Here is a 16,820-nt window from a genome sequence, read left to right on the forward strand (position 1 = left end):
ATTAGCTTGTGGGTTTAGCTTTAGCTTTTTCCAAATCTACACCCAACTTGCTTGATGTGCTTTGCTTCCCCATATGTATGCTAAAGGATCACACATACACAAACACACACATAGACAAAACAAGTTCATAGTGTTCCAGCTGCTTTCGCTCCCCTTTCCCTTAGAGCTGGAACACCTTTGTACTCAGGGACTCTGAAGAAAATAAAAAGAGAGGAGGCGCGGGAGCCGGGCAGAGGGTTTTAGGAACTGTAATCGTACACTTCCCTGCGCTCTCCTTGCAAGTAAAAAGACAATATTCTTGTCGAGTGTCTTCTCTCCTCATTGTGTGCATTGTTTACTAATGTCTCACTTGGTGTGAACCTGACAGTAATGAAAGGTAACTCTGCGTTTGCATGAGACAGAATTTAGAAGGGGCCCAAAATTGTGATTTCAACCAGTGTGACAACTTAGTAGATTTAAGGTGCATTGTAATTGTTTATCCTATTTACAGTATATTTTGACAGAAGAATGTCAGCTTGACATGAGTATTAAAGTTACATAATAATTGACTTTATTCATGATATGTAGGGTTTGTGTGTGTGTGTGTGTGTGTGTGTGTGTGTGTGTGTGTATTTTACTGGCCCCATGTGGGCATGACTCCCACACCAGAAGGAGCAACAAAATGTACATTGAATTGAAGAAAAAAAAACGTGACTAAAATGGTTTAATTCTTTACGTTGGCTCAATAATGTCCTCACTGGGTGTTTCTATTAGGTAAAATACTATGTAGTGCTATTTGTCCTACTGAAAAAAAACATTGCAAAATATGTAATTGGGTGTGGATTTAGCGGGCTGAATGATATTTCCATTCATTTTTATTTGGGATAGATAATGTCAGATACTAGCATGGTCACAAACGAAATTAAACTCAAATCTCAAGGCACCACTGTATTTGGTTAAGACAAAATTAATTGAATGAACCATTTTGAGACTTCGGGGGACCCCAACTTGCACGTTAAGGTTCAAACCCGAACTGAAGATTGAGACAGATGTGCACTCTAAAAACATTTGGGATAAAAAATAACACCACCTGGGGTCAAAAATGGACCGATCCACAACTTGGGTCAATTCGACCCAATTTTCTGAAAAAAAAAAAAAAAAAAAAAAAATGGGTAGTGTTTTACAAAACAACACAAAAATGGGCTGTTTTGTACAAAATAATGCAAGAAAGTGGGTCAAATTTGTGTATCGGTCCATTTTTGACCCAAAATTGTGTTATTTTTAACCCAACTGTTTTTAGCGTGTGCTCACCACCAGTTCACCGTTCGACCCAACAGTAAAATTGTCATCATAAAAACTTGCCCCCCACTCAACATTAGCGGAGAGCACTACCTGGTGGTGACGCATGCCACTGAGCCCACAAAGGCGAATCATCAAACACAGAGGTCACACGCATTGGTTGTTTGCTAAACAAGTAATGATATGATAAATGACAAATAAATCATCGAAATCTACTCAATGCGTCAAATCCATTCGAAAGCGAAGCTATCATCTGTTTTCAAAAAGTTGTTATTCTCGTCATTTTGAAAGATATTTCCTGTGACTGGTGGTCTCAGGACCCACCAAGCTGTCTTCAGACCTCATGTGGTGTACAACCATGACCTCTATTCTTCCTGTGCGATGCGGGCCTCACAGATCTTGAGAAAGTGAGGCTCCGAGAGTTCACATGAACTCGGGATTTGTTGACACACAATTTTAAGAGCGGGTCGGGAGGCTTCGAATCTGGTCATATTTCGGTAATGCGACTGTGTTCACAATGCTCAAACGAGAGCGTGAGAACAATAGAACACTAAGCTGATGTCACTCAGGTACAAACTGAAAAAAAACGACATGACAAAAATAGTAGTACCGTGACTTCGGAATTTAATTCATTCAAAAGCTTAACACGGTTTTCGCTCACACGTGTACGCGGAACAAAACTTACCGCTTATCCTCACAATGATGAAAAAATAAAATATAGGGGGAGGATTATAGAACGCAATAAGAAAGGAGAAATGCAGTGTTTACATCTTGAAGTGAAGCATTCTGTGACATCACAATTTGCAGTCTGGGGGAGTGACATCACGCAGGTGCTATATCACGTCTCCACCACATGAAAATAATAAGCAGGAGGAAGCAGAAAGATGAGCATTTCCAATCTTGAAATACAATCACTATTTTGAATTTGGGTCAGGTGCATTGCACATTCTGTGCTGTTGGCAAAGCGTTATCCCAGGAATGAATGTAAATGCGAAGGAATACATTGTCCAGACACAAAGCAAGTGAAATCACACTTATTTAAAAAAATGAAATGGTCAGAAATATGTACTGAAAAGACAATTACATTGAATTTTTATTCATGGTTTTTTTGATCCACTCAAGTTGCTCGTTTGAGATAAATGAGTAGACTCCGGGGCGTGCTACATTGCCACACTCCTTGGGCCCGAACGAAGTAATCCCCGTGAGAGCTTCTTTGCACACCAGCGGACCTCCCGAGTCTCCCTGAAGGCAAAAAAAAAAAGATGAGACTTTACTTTCTGTGGACATGTGAATAAATCCAGCACGGAAGTCCAACAAGGGCACTTACGCGGCAGGCGTCCGCCTTCTTTTTCTCATTCGAACCGGCACATATCATGTTCTCTGTGATCGTTCTGCTGTAATACTTGGCAGAGTTGCACTTTTTTCTGCCAATCACCATCACATTGACTGACATGAGGACGTTGGACATGTCCTTGGTCTTATTGTTTGTCAGGCCCCAACCTGCCACCAAACATTGGCTGCCATCCTTCCCGTCTTTGGCCGCCTTAGGCAGCTTCAAACACTTCACAGTCTTGGTCTCCTTCACGGGTTTGTCCAGCTGTAATTTGGGGAGTTGAAAAGTAGTTCAACACATTATCTTTACGACAATGTAATGCTTTTCAAGAAGATACATAATTTAATTCGCTGAGAAAATTGAAACATCATCATCATTATTTCAGTATACATCAAGGTTAACAAGTTAATGAGATTATATAACATTACAGGAAGGGTAAAGTTAGGTGAGTGCTTTACTATTTTAAACATCAACATAATAGACAAATGTTATACTTATACTACAGCTTAAAGGGGAGATCAATCCAAAAATTGTCTTTACAATATTATGTTCTATGTAGCCCCACTCGTCTAAGCATGGCATTCTGATGAATATTGTATTTGTGGTATATGAGAAATCCACCCATTTTTAGATAGCTCAGGGGGCAGCCATTTTGTCACTTTTGTCGACTGAAGATGACATCGAAGTTGCGCAGGGCTCAGGTAACGACCAATCACGGTTCAGCTTCAGAAAAGAGGTGAGCGTTGATTGGTCGTTACCTGGGCAACATCGATGTCATCTTCAGTCGACAGAAGGGACAAAATGGCCGCCCCCAGAGATGGCTAAAAATGGGTGGATTAACTCTTATTCCACAAACGCAATATTACTTAGAATGTCGTACTTCTACTAGTGGGCCTGCATAGAACATATTCTGGAAAAAAAACATGTTTGGGGTGACTTCCCCCCTTTTTTGTTCATCTCTGGTAGCGGCCATTTTGTCACTTTCTGTTGCCTGAAAATGACATCACAGTTGCTCAGGGCTCAGGTAACCAATCACGGCTCAACTTCAGAAAACAGGTGAGCCGTGGTTGATTGTTATCTGAGCCCTGTGCAACTGTGATGTCATTTTCAGTTGACAGAAAGAGACAAAATGGCCGCCTCCTAAGATCGGATAAAAAACGATGGATTTTGCTGCTTAGCTCACAGTCCACAAATGCAATATTAATCGGAATGCCGTGTTTTGACTAGTGGGGCTGCATAGACCATATTCTTGTGAAGACATTTTTGGGATTGACTTCTCCTTTAGAAATGTTAACGTGAAGTTTACCTGTAAACAGTTAATGAAGATTTTACACTTTGGACTCCCCAAATACAAGTGATCTCAATTGGAAATTGGAGTTTATTGAGAAATGGTGATGAGATTGTGTGTTGATAAAATATTTAGAATTTGTAATGGTCAAAGAAAAACCTGTGTGGTGATGCACCTCACCTTGAGCAGCCTGAGGTCGTTGTCCATTGTCCTATTATCAAACCCGGGGTGAGGAACTTGGATTCGGATATTTATTTTCTGACAGGTGGATTTCCTCTGACATTGGTCAATGGCGTGTACGCCAAGCCACACACTCTTTGACCTATATGCACAGGGACCAAATGGTGGGAACGTGAACGTCAAGTCACGTGAATACATCAGTGTTGATTCAAAGAGAGGATTTAAGACGCCAAACCGAAATGTCAGAAATAAATATACTGTATACACTGACAAAATGATGATCTTGTCTCAATTTGCTCACGAATATTATGTAGTCAGTGTGAAACCTTAGCCCCTTTAGATGAACGCAGTCTTATTTTGCAGTTCACAAGTTTATTTTACCTTCTGCCACCTGGTTTAAAAGCATGTAATTGTTCTGCCTGATGCTGTACATCGCTGGAAGTAAATGAATCATTTCTATTGACTAATTAGGTGGATCTTTGCAGAGGATGAAGAATATATGCCTGTGAGTATTGTGATAGTGTCTGTGGACATGAGTTTCCACACTGTTTTCTATTCGTTAGCCCGTCTATGCCGTTTTCCATGATTTGTTAGTTTTAAGCAGGCGGGTGCACTCCGAAAGCAAAATTGTTGAGTTGTTTTTAATCGCATGTGTCAAGGTCAAGGCCCGGGGGACAGATCCGGCACCCCACATGATTTTATGTGGCCACTCGAGGAAAAGTATCGACTTCATGTTTCTTGCTAAAATATTATGAATTGCAAATTGCCCTCACTTTTAAACTCATTCACTGCCAAGGACATATTTATTTGTTTTTTCACAGTCCAGCCATTCAATCCCAAGAATTTATTGATATTTTTTTCAAATATTTTCAAACTTTATGGTACAAGAGGGTCTGAAAATGTCTGGCAGTGAATGAGTTAATGACATTTAGATGAGGGGAAAGAGAGAGAGAGAAAGAGAGAGAGAGAGAGAGAGAGAGAGAGAGAGAAAGAGAGAGGGAATAAAAATAAAAGTGTTGCGTTTATATTTTTGTTGAGTATATAATGAAAATGGAAATAAGTGAATATATTTTAAAGATGATAATAAATACAAAATCATATTTTGGAATTATAAGGAAAATTGTAACAAATGACTATATTTAAAAAAATAATAATAATAAATACGAAATCGTATTTTGGAATTCATATCAGAAGAATTAAAGCGTCTACATATTAGCAATATTTGTAAGTAAGGGGGTGGGGGGGGCGGGAGACCCTTTTTGTAAATGTTATTCTTCACCTGAAAGCAGCAATGCATGTCTTACCTCATACAGTGGGCAGCAGTGAGAACCCATTGTGGATGGATGAGAACACCTCCACAGAACGGTTCTTGTCTCAGCAACAGCGCCATGTAAGGCAGCGAGTGGGGCGTCACTACTTTCCCACCGAAAATCTCGGCCGCATCGCCTGTAAAATCAAACATCATAACAAAAATTAACGTTTCAGTCATCGTCAATCAGTTGCAATCGGTTTTGCTCACTTGGCGCGACCATGAGAAGAGCCACGATAGACAGAAAGCCACTCAAGAACATGTTGCCCATTTCGTAAGCCCACCTTGGTTCACACATTTTATACTGTGTTGGGGGATGCAAAAAAAAAAAAAAACGAGTCAGCAAAACAGCCACATCCCTCACCTTGGTTTGTGACTATTCACGTCACGAACGCCTTGTGTCTTCAGTGCGTGGAAGGAAAAAAAAAGATCTTAAGGCCATAAGACACACAAACATTTCATGAGTCACAATGATTCAATGCAGGGACGTGTGGTCAGGGCAGGCAGGGGAGGCAGTGCCGTTCTGTTTGTCCCCTCACCTTCATATGACGAGTAAGAAAACAAAAAGAAAGAAGAAACTACTTCTATAGATGACATTGAATTGTTTTCGGCAGCACGGTGATCGACTGGTTAGCACGCCCGCCTCACAGTTCAGAGGTCGTGGGTTCGATCTCAGCTCCGGCCTCCCTGTGTGGAGTTTGCATGTTCTCCCTGTGCTTTCGTGAGTTTTCTCCGCGTACTTTGGTTTCCCTCCCACATTCCAAAAACATGCATGCTAGGTTCATTGGACACTCTAAATTGCCCCCTAGGTGTGATTGTGAGTGCGGATGTTTGTTTGTCTCTGTGTGCCCTGCGATTGGCTGGCAACCAATTCAGGGTATCCTCCGCCTACTACCCGAAGTCAGCTGGGATAGGCTCCAGCACGCCCGCGACCCTTGTGAGGAGAAGCGGTATAGATAATGGATGAAATGTTTTCCATCTTAGTTCTCTGTGTTCTCTGTGCTTTAAATTGATTTTTCTTTTCAATCCAATAACGTCAATGGTTTCATCATTAAAGAGGAAGTCAATCCCCGAAAATTCTTTGTAATAATATGTTGTCTGTCTCTTCACTAGTCTAAACATTAATATTGCGTTTGTGGAATATGAGTTAAGTCATGTCTCAGCTTCAGAAAACAGGTGAGCCATGATTGGTCATTACCTGAGCCCTGTGTAACTGTGATGTTATTTTCAGTCAACAGCAACGAACAAAATGTCCAAAAATTGGTGTATTTTACGGCTTAAAGTGGAAGTTAACCCAAACATATTTTTTCAAGAATGTGTTCTATGCAAGTCCACTAGTTGAAACAAGGCATTCTGATAAATATTGCGCTTGTGCAATAAGAGTTTATCCACCTGTTTTAGCCATCTCTTGGGGCGGCCATTTTGTCCCTTCTGTCCACTGAAAATGACATCACAACTGCTCAGGGCTCAGGTAACGACAAAACACGGCTGATCTGTTTTCTGAAGCTGAGCCGTAATTGGTCGTGGAATTGATTGGAATTGATTTCATAGAAACATAAGTTTCAATGAAAGTCAAAATGGAAATGTAGGCTAATCTTTTATTTTGGGTTTATATTTTTATATCAGACTCCAGAGGAGTCAGTGCCTCACTAGTCGTGAAACTCACCCCATGCCACTGACTCAATGAGAAAGCGAAACTGGTGTAAAACCAAAGCCTGACGCAATGAGTCACTGAAGTTGCAAATATGTACAGTGTTTATTCACTTTTTTCCATTGGCATAATTTTGTCACTTCTGTCGACTGAAGATGACGTCGAAGTTGCTCAGGCTCAGATAACAACCAATCACGGCTCAGCTTCAGAAAACAGGTGAGCTGTGATTGGTCGTTACCTGATTCCTAAGTAGTTGTGATATCATTTTGAGTTGACAGAAATGACAAAATGACCGCCCCCTGAGATGGCTAAAAGTGGGTGAGTTTTGCGGCTTCATTTATATTCCAAAAAATGGAATCTTAATCAGAATGCTGTATTTCAACTAGTGGGCCTGCATAGAACATATTCTGGAAAAAAATGTTTGGGTTTACTTCCACTTTAAGTATCAATGTCTAACATTGCAAAACCGAACTATTGATACCATCAACAAAACACAGTCATGACAAATTACTGCATTCAATTAGATGATGGAGTAATCTTTTAATGTAATGTAAATGGCATCAACAGCTCAGTCGACATCTTCAATTCAAGATGTAGGGATCATAAATGACTACAATTTATCGCACGGCTCTTTGCGTTTCCACTCTGAATGACTTATCGCAGAATTTGGAGGGAAGTGTAAATGACGTGGACTCAATATCACATCGTTTTTAAATGATGTACTCAATAGTGGAGATGAAAGTTCCTAGGAGGAAACTAGTTCTCAAATCATCAATTTTAGATAAGCTCCCAACAAGGTCATTATCTTTGAGCTGATCAAACCTTCACTGCAGTTCATCCTGATCGTGGAACTTTTGTGTTCATTTGTGCTTAGTTTTCATGGGATCCAATTAAAACTGTGACATGTGTTCTGCACACACACACGAATGACAAGTACTCTTTTTTTTTTTTAATGCTGTCCTATTTTTCAAAGGAAGTCTTCACCACACGGTATTTCTTTTCAAAGTACTCATGTGGTTTTCTCACCCGCAAGTGAGACATAGCTTCCCCTTGAGGTTGGTACATACAATGAACATGAGACCTTTTAACTTACATTCAGTTATTGGCAGTTAATATATATATATATATATATATATATATATATATATATATATATCAACTGAAAATGACATCACAACTGCTTGCTTTTTAGTTGACAGAAGACAAAATGGCCGCCCCCAGAGATGGCTAAAAACAAAAGGATTAACACTTATTCCACAAACGCAATATTTATCAGAATGCCCTGTTTCAACTAGTGGGCTTGCATAAAACATATTCTTGAAAAGAATATGTTTGCGTTGACTTCCGCTTTAAGGCCACATGCAGGATACGACCTGAATGACATAGGAAAAAAAAAAAAAAAAGAATTTTCTGCATAAAAAAAATACCAACTCATAATGACTTTCAAGGGGAACTGATAGCTGCGACTGGCAAACGTTCCAAATATGTCATAATTAAAATACCTTGTAGGATTGCTACACCATAGGTCTAGATTCCAAACTTTGAAAAATGTGACCTCCTAGCGAGTGTTACCATTTGCAGAACCTTGGTAACGTTGTGAACAAGTCGTGAGGACATGTCATAGCAAGATATTTAAAATAATTACTAATCACCATTAGCCGTGGTACGCCGTCACCCTCTCGTGGTGCACTAATCCCTCAATTACTGTAAATGTTCAAATTGCAAATAAAAATTACAATGAATTTAACTTTTTTTTTTTTAACCCACTATAGCTATAACTTTTAAGAACAATACATTTGCAATTATCAATCAATCACATTTTATTTATATACATAAAAATGCAACTCAAAGTGCTTTAAAACATTCAAAGCAAAACATAGATAATTAGAAAAAAAAAAAAAAATCCGTTCATGCCCTCCCTCCCAACAAACCCAAGACAGATATCCATTAGTACATCAGCAATCATTCACACACATCCACACAAAGTGCACAACCTGATAAAATGTGTTAAAAAGACATGACAAGGCACAGAGAAACCATATGAGGAAAGGGGTACCCAAGGGGAGCTCTCCGCGCCGAGGGGAATGACATCCCACGGCCACAGGGGCGCCACCACCATAGAGGCCCGGATTAGACAGGCGGACTCCACACAAAGTGTAGAGGCCGCCGGCCACCCAGACCCAAGGAGTCCCTGCGATGACAGCCCCCGCGGGAAGGGCAGCCACCCCTCCCTCAAAGCGCAGGCTCCCCCATGAGGAAACACTAGAGCTAAAAGCTGGCAACGGAAGAGAGCAACAAAACTAAAAGACAGAACAGTAGTATAGTCTAAGAACTAGAAACAGTAAAATAAGATAGAAAAAAATAATCTTCAATCAAAAGAAAAGATAAATTATTTAAAAGTTGTTGAAAGCCAAACTAAAAAGGTGTGTCTTGAGCTCCCTCTTAAAAATATCAACAGTCTCTGCAGACCTGACGTCCTCTGGCAGGCTATTCCAAAGGTGAGGACCAAAATGGCTGAATGCAGCCTCGCCATGCATTTTGGTCCTCACCCTTGGAATAAATAAAAGGCCGGCGCCAGAGGACCTCAGGATCCGCGAGGGTTGGTATGATAAAAGCAAATCAGATGGCCCAAGACCATTAACACATTTATAAACTAATAAAAGTACCTTAAAATCGATCCTGAAACACACAGGGAGCCAATGCAGCAATTTCAAAACTGGCGTAATGTGCTACCGCCCTCTGGTTCTCGTCTATTAGTCTATTAGAGCTGTTTGTTTTCCAAGCTTCATTAAGGTACACTATAAGTATTACTTTTGCGCATTTGGAATGACAAGCACAAAATGAGTTCTTACTCTGATTCCAAAAAAAAAAAAAAAAGAAAAGAAAAAAAAGATTACTACACTTTGTGCATGAAGTCCACGAATTTCACTGGCAATCGGGCCGGTGGTGGGTGGGGGTCGGAGGGGGGGGGACATTTTGCAAAAGTTTCCTCTTTTGAGAAGATGTTCCTGTTGAACTGATCCATATATAGCTGTGGCTAACATTTTGCATGTGATCGTTGAACCACAAAGGTGTGATCTGCTGCATTGGCGCTATAAGCCTCACTAAGTGCAAACCATCAGTTGACCCTGTATGATAAATTGAACCAATGCTCTTCAACTACAGCGTAGTTAAATTGGGTTTGCATCTTGTTAGCTTGACATTTTTGAAGGACAAACAAATTCAACAAGCAAGAAGAATCCAGAATGACTGACATGCGCATAAAGAAAAACTTTTTTTTTCGAAAGAACAATGATATTTTTCATATAATTTTGTGACTGAACGTTCAAAATACAAGTGTTATTTGGGCTAATGAGACAACTTCACATAATAATAGAGAATGTAGGAAATGTTTTCCCAAAGCACATGTAGGCCATGACTTTGTTGACAGGCTTTACAAATAATAAAGAAAAATATAGGGCTCAGGACCCCTAAAATTCATGATTTTTTTTTAAACCACATTTAGGATCCTACCTTGTCCACTCTGTATCGCTTGATAAAGTCAAGAGGGAGAGTCCAGGTCTGCCTCTGACAGACTCCATCTAATTTAAAGATTGGTCTACAGCGACGCCCAGTGGCCAGAGGCGTACTCGCAGCGGGTCTCTCGCGACTGCGACATACATGTGCAGCACTTTGTAACAGCATTGTTTTTTAAATGTGCTATATAAATAAAATGGATTGGATTGGATTGGATTGGATGAGCAACGTTCTAAATTGCTTATATAACGTCACAGGTGCGTCGGGTTCACCCTGCAAAAAGTGCAATATGATGGTGGATAAATGTTTAAATGCACCCCATTCAATCTCATGTTGATGTCCCATAAACCCAGTGCTGTCAATACAGAAAAAATGTGAAACAACTGTATTTTCGTTATTATTGCGGTAAAACATATTTTATGTGTTGCGAAACACCCAAGATGTGGTGTCGAATGCAGTGTTTCCCAGTTTTTATTGAGCCAAAGTACATATTTTACATTTGAAACAAATCTCACTGCACACCACAAACAGGTGAGAGCATTTCAAGTTCTGTCTGTCACTATATGTCACCGGCATAGATAGGTGAGCAAATATACATTATTTGTGGTTAATAAATGTAAACGTGAAATTGGACAATTTACCACGATCATAGTGTTTTGTGTTTATTTATTGCTTTTACTTGTTGTATGGCTATTTTGTTGTTGTATATAAAGTGCTGTGTTACAGCTGTAGCTGTTGTGAAATGTTGTTTTCCTTTTTCCCCTCAGAATGCGCTGTATAAATAAAATTGCATTGTATTGTATGTTATAATGTATGCTTGTTTATCTATCTTTCGTGATGAGTGAGTACAAACAAACACTTAAAACTTGGAGTAAAAGTAAAACATTTGGCTTTGTGAATATGAAATTTCCCTAAGATAATATAAAGACCGAGAATATTGTAAATGTATGTACCTTTGTATAAAAAAAAACAAGTGGTAATATTTTTACCTTCAATCTTTATTACTGGTCTTTTGAGAACTGTATTTCTTTTCCCAGAACCTAATATTGAAGGAACATTCACAGAAAAGACGAGTTACACTTTTTCGATCCATTTTTACAACATTTATCACCTAACTCAACAAATCTTGAGACATATGAATTAGGTGAATACGTGACCCTTGAATGGATAAGTGGTTTGGATACTGTATGGATATCTTTATATGTATTTATCTTTCTTTAATTGTTACCCAAACAAAGTTAAAGGGAACAAGCCACGTTTTATGCCAATATATATTAGTGGAAAACACTAGTCTAGTGGGGAAGTTCTTTCAAAAGTGTACTTCCGGTCTTATTTTGAAGGGTGCCCACATATCGCATCAACTGTTGCAGTATGTCCGGCTAGCGTGATTCTTGCCCGCGTCCCTCCTCATCACCTTGTCCCCACCCTTTGGGTTTCCTTCTTCCCCCTCCAAGATGGAGGCCTTAGGGGGCTACCCCGTCAAGTCCTCCGGGCCCAAAGTGAAGAAGTTGACGGTCCTGTTGAGCATGACCGTCGGCGTGGGCTGCTTGTTCCTGCTCCAGACGCAGCTGCTGAAGCCCCGAAAACCAGCGGACTTTTATTCTTTTGAGGTGAAAGACGCGAAAGGGAGGACGCTTTCTCTGGAGAAGTACCGAGGAAAAGTAAGTCCACATCATCAATTGAATTTAAAGAAACCGACCGCGAAATTACACCCTGGCCGAACTTTTTTATCAAGTTCGCGTCAAGTCGTGTTCCTTGTGTCTTTTTGGGGAGTGCTCTTAAACGGTTCCCTCCACGCAGGCTTCCCTGGTTGTCAACGTGGCGAGCCACTGCGAGCAGACGGAGGCGGCTTACGGGTCGCTCCAGGAGCTCCACAGGGAGCTGGGCACGTCTCACTTCAACGTCCTGGCCTTCCCCTGCGGACAGTTCGGCGACACCGAGACCGGAACCAGCAGTTACATCGAAGCGTTCGCCAAGTCCACCTACGGCGTCACCTTCCCCTTCTTCGGCAAGATCAAAATAATGGGCTCCGAGGCCGAACCGGCCTTCAAATTCCTCACAGGTACGACTACCTTAACTCAGCACAGTGGCTGTTTGTTTCATGCATGGTTAACTAACTCGTCTGAAAATAACATCTGGTTAAAAAAAAAGTAGGATGTAGTAGGATGGATTTGGGCCGATCACTCAGTTGAGTAAGGAGAGCCATGATGTGAATTTTAAGACTGTCCCTGAATCAAGACCGAGTGATTGATAAAAGGGTAAAGACCTTTTTTTTTTTTAATATGTACATTTGACTTAAAACATGAAATCTACTACTGCCTGTAAATGTTTTTATTTTGTATTGTATTACAACCTATCTTGTATCGAACTGTATGCCATCTTGTGCTGCGCGGCGTTTGATGTATTCTTACGCCGTCCAGCAAACTAGTTCATCATACATCATTCGTAACCTAAAACCTATGTCAGGACCATTGTAAATTGAGGATCTCCTGTATTGTTGTTTGTACAGTTCCTTTTAATCTTGTACAATATATCTATATTTTTCAGATTCCGTGCAGAAAATTCCCAAGTGGAACTTTTGGAAGTTTCTGGTGAATCCCGAGGGCAAAGTGGTACGCTTCTGGCGAGCAGACGAGCCCATGGAGAGCGTTCGCCAAGAGGTGGCGGCGCTGGTGCGGGAGATCATCGTGAAAAAGCGCACGGAGCTATGACGGCATTTATTCAGCGTTACTGATTGGACACGCAGCCTAACCCTGTCCAGTGCCATGACGACCAGCACCAGCAGGACTGAACTGTTAGGCTACATTGCGCGTGGTGGGACCATGACTCCAAACAGTGGGATGATCAAACATTCAGTTTTAGCCAATAGAAGCAATTTGTGGCTAGTAACGCTGTATGTGTGTGTTCTGTTCACGTGTGCAGCCATCGGATTGGATGCAAAAAATAACAATCATGAGTTTTCCTCGATGACTGATGGATGTTAAGCCACTAAAATGGTACATTTAGTCAGGTGCCAAGCTCTTTAAAACATCTCGATCAAATGTTTTTGTTTTTAATTAAAATGTATTTCTACATCAACGCAACATTATCTGTGACTTGGATATTCTATATAGTGTTATTGATATAGAAGAATTATGTTGTGGAAGATCCCCTCCAGTAGGTAGTATTGGTTGTAATGTTGCAAATATTTTTCGCTAACAATATACTCCAGTGGTACTCCATACTCGATTCATACCTGTTTCATTTCAGCATCATGGACTGAATTGGATAAAGTCACTTATCAGGTAAGCTATTTATGTTAGCATTTGATAATCATGTTTCTACACTTTAAATGTTTATGTTTAAAGTCCAAACCACACAATTGGACAATTTTCATGGCTCCAAGATGTCTGTTATGTTACAGGGAAGTCATGACGATAAGTTAGCGATCGGATGCCTCACGCTAGCGAGTTGTCCTGCTATAATTTGAGCTAATTACAACCTTTAATGACGTATTCAAAAGTATCGGGGCCAATTTAGTGAAATAGTGACGAAAACAAAATCAGAAAAGGTAAGTAGATGCCAATTAGACAAAAGTATTGGGACACCTGGCCATTATATGAAGTGGAAATGAAATATGATGCGGTAAAGCTCTTTGACTGCCGACTTCTCCAAGCATGTATTGATGTGCCGGCTTTGTGAACTAGTAGCATATTTAAGGCCCTGCGCCAAACTGTTCCCCACAAAGTTGGAAGTATAAAATGGCGGTCTACGCCGCAGATGAATCGAATTAACTCAAATTCAGTAATCCCTCGCTTATCTCAGGTATTATGTACCAGACCACCTCAAAATATGTGAAGTAGTGACCCAAGTTTTTACAATATTATTTATATACATATATTATTTATCCACAATGAACAACACAGTATTACTATTTTTATTATTATTTTTGCTAATGGCAGGTGTGCTGAGAATGTGCTTTTGATTAGCTACTTTATTTTGTGACCACTTGTTTAATAAAGTGAGTGCTTCCACCATCCCTTAATCTATACTACCTATTAGGGATTATAGTTCTGAGAGTGGTTAAATGGTTTGGCCATTACCAGGTAGCCAACTCTACACTCTCATGCTGACACCCACGTCACTCACCAGACGAGGACCCGCCCTTTAAAGCCATACACACTCAAAGTCACTGATAGTAAAATAGATGTGAGGATGACAACCCAAATTGGACAAAAATAACATCTGTACCTCACATGCACACGTTATTGTGTTTATCATTGCAAAATCAATTTTAGCAGATTATTCAAGTGGACAGTGGGTTAATTGGTAGAATCCTCTATTCTAAAAATATTCAATAGCTGACATCCTTATATATAAATAGTTAGGGGAAGACTAGTCCTATGTCCTTGTGACGCTTCACAGTCAAAAGTTTGTTGCCACAGTTACAACAAAACAGACGCTCTGTAATTGCAGTAATGTGTATGTTTGCAGGTTGTGTGGACAGTTGTTGGGCAGTCGCAGGTAAGCTGGCACGCAACAAACAACAAACCAGCTAACAAGACACTGCCTCACGACCATCCACAGTCATGCCAACGGGACGGACCGACATTCATTGCTCACCTGTTTAGATAAGATTTAAAACAGCATCACAGCCCTGTTTTTAGATGTCAAAATGCATTCCGGGTTAACTCGGCCTACCTTGTTTCTGTGTCGCGTCAAGATAATTTCTTTCTTACGGGGTTTTGGCGCCGCCTTGTGGCATTTTTAGGGTGATTTTGACTGAACAATACTAACGTGTCTGTTAACTGCTCAGATAGCAGAGCGCACGTGTGAGCTGGCACAAGCAATTCCAGCTAACATGACCTAAGCAGTCACAAGTCATGTGCGTTGGAGAAAAAGAAACGTGTGTTCGTAGCAGCAGCAGCAGTGAGGAGTGCAACTGACAGCTGTCAATCAAACTACACAGCCTGCAGCTGGACACTGCCACACTGTCACAGCCAGCTCAGGCCAACAACAGACCGGACCAACACGACCACCACTTGAATGATTTGATTGGATGTATTACCTGGAAAGGGTAGTTTCTCCTCTTTCCTGCCACATCCAGCTGCATTCGTCACCTCTTCTTATCCTGCACATGCACACCAAACGCAGAAAATGAGCAGGTTTGTATATAAGGAGAAACTAAGTTAATAACAGTACAGATCAGTCATTTTGTTGCTTCAAACCAAATACATGTACTGTATTGCCTGTATCAATGAAGACTGTTCAATTAATGTCCATAATACGGGAGGAATGTCGGTATCTAGAAAAGGTTAACCAACATCATCGCATATGCTGCAACTTTTGCCAGATTACTATTTATGTATTCATTTTATTTCAAATGTAATTTTCCTGACCTATGTAACACTCGGTTCATATACTCAATGTCTGTTTATAAAAATCTGCTGCTATACAAACTTACCTATTGTAACTTTTTTTAGCACGTCTGCTTGTATTTTATACTGATTTGCCATAAATACATATATACATATATATATATATATAAATATATATGTATACATATATATGTATACGTATATATATACATATATATATACATATATATATATATGGATACATATATATATGGATACATATATATATATATATGGATACATATATATATATATATATATGGATACATATATATATATATGGATACATATATATATATATATATATATATGGATACATATATATATATATATATATATATATATATATGGATACATATATATATATATATATATATATATATATATGGATACATATATATATATATATATATATATATATATATATGTATATATATATATATATATATATATATATATATATATATATATATATATATATATATATATATATATCACACACACACACACATCGGGATCGTTTTACAGTTTTAAATCTCACCCATGTAACGTGTTTCTCTGTCTTGCAGACTCATGGTCGTTCGCTTGACAGGTCTTCTCAGTCTGGTCGAGGCGGATGGCCGCCACCCTCTGCACCTCTCGTGTGTTGTCTGGTCTGGTCTCTCCTGGACGCTCTAGATACTAAATAGTACACCCCAGGCGCTCACTGCCGCGGGAAACAACTTTTCTGTGATTGGCAGACTTTTCGCTCTCTGGCTTGGTGTGTGTGTGGGTGGGTGTGTGCGTGTGTGTGTGTGTGTGTTGGGGGTGGCGGGGGTTAAATTAAGTGCGCCCTCTCCTGCTTGGGTTCCCTCCGCGTCTTGGTTTCC

The 16,820-nt window shown here is 39.9% G+C and overlaps 2 protein-coding genes across 6 annotated transcripts; one reads left to right on the forward strand and one right to left on the reverse strand.

The window, feature by feature from the left end:
* Window positions 1-1,882: 1,882 nt before the first annotated feature.
* LOC147147414 (granzyme A-like) lies at window positions 1,883-16,632 on the reverse strand. Of its 3 annotated transcripts, XM_086031649.1 has the most exons (6): window positions 16,493-16,632; window positions 15,603-15,665; window positions 5,384-5,525; window positions 4,080-4,221; window positions 2,606-2,875; window positions 1,883-2,520 (listed from the first exon to the last, which is right to left on the reverse strand). In XM_086031649.1, the coding sequence occupies exons 3-6, from the start codon at window positions 5,467-5,469 to the stop codon at window positions 2,359-2,361; spliced, it is 660 nt and encodes a 219-aa protein (XP_085887775.1). In that variant the 5' UTR covers window positions 5,470-5,525; window positions 15,603-15,665; window positions 16,493-16,632; the 3' UTR covers window positions 1,883-2,358. The 3 variants fall into 3 exon arrangements, with proteins under 3 accessions (XP_085887775.1, XP_085887774.1, XP_085887773.1); XM_086031648.1 differs by lacking the exons at window positions 15,603-15,665; window positions 16,493-16,632 and adding an exon at window positions 10,553-10,615; XM_086031647.1 differs by lacking the exons at window positions 15,603-15,665; window positions 16,493-16,632 and adding an exon at window positions 5,599-5,678.
* gpx8 (glutathione peroxidase 8 (putative)) lies at window positions 11,874-13,633 on the forward strand. 3 transcript variants are annotated; one of them, XR_015086932.1, is made up of 4 exons: window positions 11,874-12,216; window positions 12,356-12,617; window positions 12,710-12,813; window positions 13,103-13,248. XR_015086932.1 is itself a non-coding variant. In XM_086031650.1 (3 exons), exons 1-3 carry the CDS (start codon window positions 12,010-12,012, stop codon window positions 13,264-13,266), a joined length of 633 nt encoding a protein of 210 aa, XP_085887776.1. In that variant the 5' UTR covers window positions 11,877-12,009; the 3' UTR covers window positions 13,267-13,633. The 3 variants fall into 3 exon arrangements, 1 of the variants encoding a protein (XP_085887776.1); XR_015086931.1 differs by having other exon boundaries at window positions 11,875-12,216; window positions 12,707-12,813; XM_086031650.1 differs by lacking the exon at window positions 12,710-12,813 and having other exon boundaries at window positions 11,877-12,216; window positions 13,103-13,633.
* Window positions 16,633-16,820: the final 188 nt, after the last annotated feature.

The sequence above is a fragment of the Filicampus tigris genome, chromosome 5, assembly GCF_054856515.1.
Source record: "Filicampus tigris isolate MCC_2025a chromosome 5, RoL_Ftig_1.0, whole genome shotgun sequence".
Taxonomy (NCBI): domain Eukaryota; kingdom Metazoa; phylum Chordata; class Actinopteri; order Syngnathiformes; family Syngnathidae; genus Filicampus; species Filicampus tigris.

Coding starts and splice junctions, on each gene's coding strand:
- gpx8 (XM_086031650.1), top strand. CDS start 12,010: ATGGAGGCCTTAGGGGGCTACCCCGTCAAGTCCTCCGGGCCCAAAGTG. Junction 12,217..12,355: donor TGGAGAAGTACCGAGGAAAA/GTAAGTCCACAT, acceptor CCCTCCACGCAG/GCTTCCCTGGTTGTCAACGT. Junction 12,618..13,102: donor GGCCTTCAAATTCCTCACAG/GTACGACTACCT, acceptor TATATTTTTCAG/ATTCCGTGCAGAAAATTCCC.
- LOC147147414 (XM_086031647.1), bottom strand. CDS start 5,659: ATGGGCAACATGTTCTTGAGTGGCTTTCTGTCTATCGTGGCTCTTCTC. Junction 5,526..5,598: donor TCTTCTCATGGTCGCGCCAA/GTGAGCAAAACC, acceptor TTGATTTTACAG/GCGATGCGGCCGAGATTTTC. Junction 4,222..5,383: donor ACTGCTGCCCACTGTATGAG/GTAAGACATGCA, acceptor CTGTGCATATAG/GTCAAAGAGTGTGTGGCTTG.